The sequence below is a fragment of the Azolla caroliniana genome, unplaced genomic scaffold, assembly GCF_043228905.1.
Source record: "Azolla caroliniana isolate FFs.n. ecotype wild unplaced genomic scaffold, voAzoCaro1.0.p SCAF_7, whole genome shotgun sequence".
Lineage (NCBI taxonomy): Eukaryota > Viridiplantae > Streptophyta > Polypodiopsida > Salviniales > Salviniaceae > Azolla > Azolla caroliniana.
The window spans coordinates 18,798,463-18,806,484 of record NW_028230442.1 but is presented as its reverse complement, the minus strand read 5'-3'; the positions used below and the strand labels follow the sequence as shown (position 1 = coordinate 18,806,484).

The 8,022-nt window shown below is 38.6% G+C and overlaps 1 protein-coding gene across 1 annotated transcript; it reads right to left on the bottom strand.

Annotated features, from left to right (window-relative positions):
- Window positions 1–5,799: 5,799 nt before the first annotated feature.
- LOC147862190 (uncharacterized) lies at window positions 5,800–7,692 on the bottom strand. Its single transcript, XM_087323127.1, has one exon. It carries the CDS (start codon window positions 7,651–7,653, stop codon window positions 6,016–6,018), a length of 1,638 nt encoding a protein of 545 aa, XP_087179253.1. The 5' UTR covers window positions 7,654–7,692; the 3' UTR covers window positions 5,800–6,015.
- Between the last annotated feature and the right edge of the window lie 330 nt (window positions 7,693–8,022).

The window sequence follows — 8,022 nt, the reverse complement described above, 5'->3', positions numbered from 1 at the left end:
TCACGATGAAGGTAGCAGCCGAACAAGAGCCCAAGAGCTCCACAGAAGTGGCTCGTGACCCATGATGGGTGAAAACAATTGACCCAATGTTTCACGATGAAGGTAGTGGCTGAAAAAGCGCCCGAGAGCTTTATAGAAGTGGCTTGTGACCCATGATGGGTGAAAGCAATTGACTCAAGCCTTCGTTACAAGCTTGAGGGGGAGGAACTGAAACTGCCACAAAAGTGTCGACGCCGAAGAAGCCGAAAATGTTGAAAGCTAGACAGAAGCCGACATCAAAAACCGGACAACGCCAAAAACAAAACCGGATGTTAGAAGGCTCGCACTTGAGCTTGAGGGGGCGTGTTGAGATATCAAGCTCAACTATATTTAGTTAGCTAGTCAACACATGTAACCTAGTAGTTACCTAGATAGAATCTAGTTAGTGTGTTGACCTTAAAGCCTTAAATAGGATTTTGTACTTGAGTGGGATACATTGTAGATCCTCCACTCCCATGTTCATTTAATATAGAACTTACACCGTTGTACCTATATTCTACTCACACATGTACACCGTTATACCTCATTGTGGGTATTTTTGTATTTGATGATACTTTTTAATATATTAATCATCCCCCATCTTGTCTCGTTGTTTTACCTGAAAACACACTTGACAGCCTCCCAATGTGCTTTGTCAGGATTAGACATATAGTGACTAACAACTCCCACTACATAAGCAATATTTAGACGAGTAGCTACCATAGCATACATTAGAGAACCACATGCTGATGCATAAGGAATTCCCTTCATAGCATTGATTTCCATCTCATCCTTTGGACAATCAGCCTTGCTAAGTTTAAGATATGGCGGTAAAGGAACTAGAGACTTTGCTTCTACCATATTAAATATGTTAAGCACTTTTTCAATGTACTTTTCTTGTGACAAATACAACAAATTGTCCTTTCTATTTCTACTAATTCTCATGCCCAAAATATGCTCTGCATTTCCCAAATCTTTCACAGAGAAGACCGATTTCAATTGATCTTTTAGAGCATCAAGACTAGACTTTCTTTTCCCACCTAGCAACATATCATCCACACAACTCCAAATTAAGCATTGCAGTGAGAGCAAATAGCACACGAAGTGTGGTCATCTTCACAACAAGAGAGAAGACCTCTTGGAAGTCAATACCTTCCTTCTGTGCATAACCCTTGGAAACTAATCTTGCCTTGTATTTTGGTTTCCCTTCAATTTCCTTTACCTTATAAACCCACTTCTTTGGAAGAGCTTTCCTTCCTTGAGGTAAGGACACAAGATCCCATGTATCATTTGCATATAAAGATTTTATTTCTTCTTGCATTGCAAGCTCCTACTTACTGCTAAGTCCACATGACATTGCCTCCTTACAAGTAAGAGGTTCACCCTCATCTGATAGCATGACATACTGCAAAGAGGGGTCATATCTATATACCTGCCTCCTTGAACGATTAGACCTATGTACCCAATGATCAATATTTTCCGGGATTGGTTCTAAATCTGGAGGAAAATCGGTTTTAGCACTTTCTAGTTGTTGCAAACCATGTCCAACATGTTGTTTGACATCTATATTTTGTTCTTCAGTACTTCATCTCATTGACCAATACCTTCACGAGCATCTCTTTGTTGTCCAACTTCTTCTGGCTCAAAGATAACCGGTCGACCATCATATTCAACCTTTGGTATAGCATCATGAGGTTTATTTCAGATTTTGTGGATGGTTGTAATTACTAAAATGTAACGCTCTTAGAGTTCCCAACAAAGGAACAAGCAATTTTCAGCAATTTTTCTTCATTAAAAACAACATCCTGGTTGTGTACAATTCTTCTAGATTGAGATAACCAAATCCTATAGCCCATTTCACCTTCATCACCATAGCCCATAAAAATGCCCATGGTGGACTTAGCATCGAGCTTATTTCTCAGCTCACTTCTAATGTGTACAAATGCATCACAACCGAAAATTCGTAAATGGTCATATGAGGCTGGTTTGCCAGACCAAACCTCCTCAAGGATTCCATTCTTTAAGGACTTGTTGGGAGAACGATTACATATATGAACCACAGTTTTTAATGCTTCTCCCAAAAATTCATGAGGGAGATTAGCTGTGGACAACATGCACCGTACTCGCTCACACAAGGACCTATTATATCTTTCTACCATCCCATTTGATGAAGGGTTATATGGAGCTGTAAACTCTCTTTTAATACCATGTAAGTCACAATAGGACTTAAATTCTGCCGATGTAAACTCACCCCCATTATCTATTCTGAGACTTTTCAATTTTGTCCCTTTTTGGGTAGTCACAAATGCATGAAAAGATTTAAATGCATTAAATGCATCACCTTTCTTTTTCATCAAGTACACCCAAATCTTCCTACATCGATAAAGGAAATAAAATATGCAGCACCGCCGAAGGATTTTACAGGCATGCTACATACATCAGAATGCACCAAATCTAGCACATTTGGTTTACGAGAGACACCAGAATAATAAGAATTTCTCACTTGTTTGCCAAATAGACAATCATTACAAAAAATCAGCTCTAATCCTTTAACATCAAATCATTTTAGAGCAGAAAGGACTTCAAGTCCTTTTTGGCTTTACATTGCAAACAGTACAAAGTGCCCTTTTTGCAACCTTTCACAATAACCATAGATCCTTTCTTTAGTTTCTACAATCCACCACCGAATAATGTTGTGTAACCATGAAAATCCATCTGTCCTACAGATAGCAAACTTTTCTTAATGCCAGGTACATACCTAACATCTTTGAGCACGAGCTCTTGACCATTATCCAAAGACAAGTGTATGGTTTCAATACCATCAATATTGCAAGCACTATTGTTACCAAGATAAACTTTTCCATAACTGCTTGTGTCAAATGTGGTAAAGCACTCCAAACATGGAGTAACATGAAAAGAAGCCCTAGAGTCTACTACCCATGTCTATGTCAATCCATCATCAATTGACAATAAAGCATCAATAACATCTGTTTTGGTGATTTGCATGTTCTGAACATGAGCTATGAAGGCATCACCTGTAATACAAAGTACATCACCATCTTCACCAGATAGGTCTTCGATGATAACATTTGAAGCCATATTAGCTTTCTCTATTGTATTAAATTTATCATCTTTATTTTTCTTCTCTCCTACATTTTTCTTCCTTTCTAGTTCCATCTTCCAAAATCTACAATCACGTTTCTTATGACCTTTACGGCCACACTGATAGCATGCGATATCTTGTTGCTTTCCTTTCCCTCTACTCTTACTTCTATTTCTTTGTCCTATATTTCGGTTCCTCTTATCATATCTCCCTCTAATATTGTATGTTGAACCACTACCTTCTCCACTAGATTGTCTTCTAATCTCTTCACTGAGAATAGAGCCCCGCACACCATCGAAGGTCAAGGTGGGGCTATTAGATAATGAAACAACTAATGTTTCCCACGAATTGGGTAAAGTCATAAGTAGGAAGATAGCTTTGAGCTTGACATCAAAAGCTGGTAATCCTAAATCTTGTAGTTGCGAGAAAGTACATGTGAATAACGATAGATGCTCTGTTGCACCTTTCGACTCATCAAGCCTCATATCGACAAGTTTTCTCATCAAATGCACCTGATTCACAGGAGTAGTATTCTCGTAAGTTGTCTTAAGTTTCTCCCAAACTTGATGGGCAGTAATCAAGCCCTTTATATCTACAAGAATTTCATCAGAAACAGCCATTTTAATATATGTAATGGCTTTCTTATTCAGAGTGTTCCAAGCATCATTTTCCAAGCTCTCTGGTTTCTTTTCCACGAGAGCATCTTCACAATCTCTCAAAAAGAGGCTACCCAGCATACGCGCTTTCCATAATTCGAAACCTTTTCCATCAAATCTCTTGATTTCAAAGAAGCTTTTCATTTCAGTTGAAGTGGAGGCCATTGCTCCCAAGATTTATGACAGATGCCTTCAGAAAATTGAGCAAACTACCAATAGGAAAGGGTCTGACATAATTGTTTTTTTTTTTAACTGTGTTTTCTGTTGATTCTAAATCTAAAAAAATAGCAAAGCAAAGGAAAGAGATTTGGCTCTGATACCAATTAAAGGTAAAGAGAGATGTTTGAGGGAGCAGCTATTGACTGATGACGTTCAGCAAACAAGATTGTAGTAGAGACGAGAGTAGAAACCCATATTTTTTTGGGTGTACCCAACCGCCTTGATTGGTACACAAGAAACAAAGGTTATTATATTAGTTAACCCTACAAAGAAAGAGGTGTGTTCACATTACAAAAGGAGGTGTCCTATCCAGGTGAACAATGTGTTCACATATACGAATAATTACCTAATTTGTGAACTACGGGCCTTTACACCTAACATTGCATACATACACACACATCACATAATCTTCCACTACTTAATCACATAATTAGGTGCTAATTAACCTGTAGTTAATTACCTAATTCTTAACATGTTACAATAAATGCTTACGATTATTAGATGGTTTAATGGTTAAGTCCTTGGCATATGTACACATAGGTCATGATTTCAAGCCTTGCCATCACATGGTGGCCATCAAAACACATGTCTTGCAATAATGAAAACCTACGAGCCATCATGTTAATATATAAGTCTTATATTCCAACTCCCTCAAGAAAATAGAGCTTTTTATGACCATAATCCCTGCCATCCTAGACATTCCAAATTGGCTCCACATGAGCATCCCTTCTCAAGATTCTGACATGAGACTCATAGAAACAAGAAAAATCATTTGTAGAAAACATGTGCAACCAATTGGCCCACGATGTCACCATTAATTGCAAGACTTGATAACATCGCCAAAAAGTGATGAGTAACAATAGCAAAAACCAACAATGAGCTAAGTGCACCTCCTGGACAAACAAATCTCATGAGGGCGGGTAATATATGATGTAATGCCCCGATTAAGCATCACTCAAGACATTACATCTTGTCATAATAAAAATATGAGGCAAGACATATGTGGTCCAAACCCATTGTATGCATTAACCTAGAAATGAAGGAACAATTAACATGATTGATTAAGGTCTCTCTTTCTCTCTCACTGTGTGTTTCGCTAGACAATGACTACCTATATAGTCTTAATCTAGATCAATGTCTCAACTCTTATATCATGTTAGAAAAACTTGTGTGGGTCGATCGTGCAAAGGTCAACCCTACTAGGATAATATTGAGCATCGACTAGTTAGGCATATAGAGTTGCACTCATTGAGATATATATGTGTCAATCCAAACTTTCTATTATGCATGAGATTATATTATAATGATTGTCCTTTTGTGCACTCGTACCTTTGAACTTAGATGGGATCTCGACTACAAATCAATTTGTCATAGATAATAGTCAAAGTGTCTCACTATAAGATAAAGAGAATACATATATTATATTATGTTTTTTTCTTATTGTCACATTAAATGTGCAAGTAAATTGATATCAGTGGGGATATTCCTTTCCATAATCAACATATAATTTAATACAACGTAACTCCCTCGATACAACTAGTACTAATATTACTTATCACAAAATGTGCACTCTAAGAATACATGTGAGGATAAATTGACAACTTGGAGGTGATCATTACTATATCTAGTAGTTGATAATACTAGATTGACCAAAGCCTTCATGTTCCATGCATGATTAATCACAATTCCATTGTATGTCTTTCTTGTGTGTTCAATGGGTCTAACATATATGTCCCTCGATGGTTGACTGACTTAATCAAGATTCCATTGTATTCTCTTAAACATCTTGATTCACTCTCCATGGAAAATTACAAGGGTATTCATTTCTTGTGGTAATACATTGAGAGTCAAATAAAGGTATTTGTCTGAATTACAAGGTAAGGAGCATATGCCCTTTAACAACTATCATGTCTCAAAAGCTCATCGTGAATGTTAGAAATAAGCTAAATGAATTCAGGGAGAATCTACCCTCCACTTGCTTGATGAAAGAACTTCCATGCATTTCATTGTCAATCAAAACTAGAAACATTTCCGATAAAATCCATGCTTTATAAAATCAATGATAGAGACTACCAACACAAAAACTAGGAGTAAATAGAAGCCAATGGTTTGTAGCTTGAATGTCCAATGATCAAAACACATGACTCTGTTTGCGAATGCTCGGGGCCCCTTAAACAATAGATAGCCATGGAAAAATAACATTGTTATCGCGATATATTGGTAGAACAATTGCATTGCAAACAGTAACAACTTTATTGGGTACCCATATGCCTTCCGTACCTTGTACGGTAAGCAAGAAAGTATGACGACGCCAAGTAAAACCATGAACCATGCACATACCACATATTTGTTAGACCTATAATCATTGTATGGAAGGTTTCGCATCGAAGATGAAGATTGATGTAGAGTGTCGTCTTGCTTATAAGATCTAGTGTGATCTGGTGTTCTTGATTCTAAGAGTAATGGTGTTGGACTCATGGACGGTGTTAGTGATGAGAACTGTTGTCCATTTGTAGGAGAGAATGACGTAAATGAGACTGATCTACTTAACGGTGATCTTGACAATCGTCGAGGACATGGACGTTGTATTCTATCTTGTGTCCAGGATGGTGTTAATGGAGAGTTAGAGGGCATTGTAAACAAGCTTGACGAAATGGAATCTAATTGCTTTTGTTGTTCAGAGTCAAGATGAGCACTTGAGCTTGAAGGTATGGACATCTTCGATTTTGATGACGATGACGATAACAATGACAATGTGGAGTTAGATTGTAATATGTGTGAGGATGAGCATGTGGATGATGCCGCTTCTTGAGGGGTGTCCAATAAGGAGAGTGATCGAGTACACTTGTTTGATGGGACTGAGAATAATGGTGTCGACGATGTTGATGGTGATGACCATGACAATGAAGTTGAGCATGAAGAGGATGAAGATGAAGATGAAGATGAGAATGATGAGGAAGATGATGACATGGGCCATCTTGTCAATTCAAAGTTATTAGGCCTCGAAAACTGACCACATAATGCCCTTAACCAATCATGTGATTGCGAGGGTGGGAGTGACCCTTCGGGAACAGGGTAAGGATATGGATCGACATGAATTTTATTCGCGACCCATTTAGAGACCAAAACCCTAAAGAAGCCCATGATTGCAAGCGGAACCGTAACATTCGGCAAATAAGATATACCTTCGGTGGCGATGGTATATTGCATCGCTAGCACGCCTTGGTAAGCACACGAAAGTGTGAGAAGGCCTTGAGAGCTAAAAACCCCACTCATTTCCAGTCTTGGGACACTCAGATCATGAACAAGAGACTCTCCATAGATGTAAGGTAATGGAGGATCGAAAGGGTGTTGTTCATAGTTGATCATGGCTAGTTGCTTAGTGCCCCAATCTTTAGCTATGGAGCGATATGCGAGAATGGAGTAATAGCGCCATGAAAGGTTAAGTGGGTTGAAATACCTCAGAGTCCATGAGAGCTTGGTGAGAATTTGCGGTGATGGTGGTGATGGTGACAAAGATGTAGTAACTTCTCCTGCTAGTAGGTGCGTTGTTAGAACAAGAAAGAATGACCTTAGGGCAACCATAAAGATGTATAGGTTGGAGGGCTCTTCACACACAGACCTGAGGTAACTGCTGCTGTCCTTGCCATCGCCCATCTCCACCTTCTCCTTCTCCTCCTCTGTTAATAATAGGTAGGCTCCTTGGGGCCTCCTCTGTTCCTGTTTCCTCTGTTTTTTGCATATGATTAAGGGGGGGGGGGGGGGGTTAAAGTGGGTTACTCTGTTTTTTTTGTATGTGATTAGGGGGTTGTAAAGTTGGTTACCCTGTCCCTTTGTATTGTAAGAAGCCATGGTTTCTTTCTTATTCACATGTGAGCCCAATGTGATGGAAAGTTAGAAACTCCCCAGGCTTAGACGTATGCGTATTTGTAGACGTAGACATATGTGTATTCGTAGATACATGCGTAAATGTAGACGTAGACATATATGTAGGCGTAGAGGTGTAAACGTAGATGCGTGTTTGAA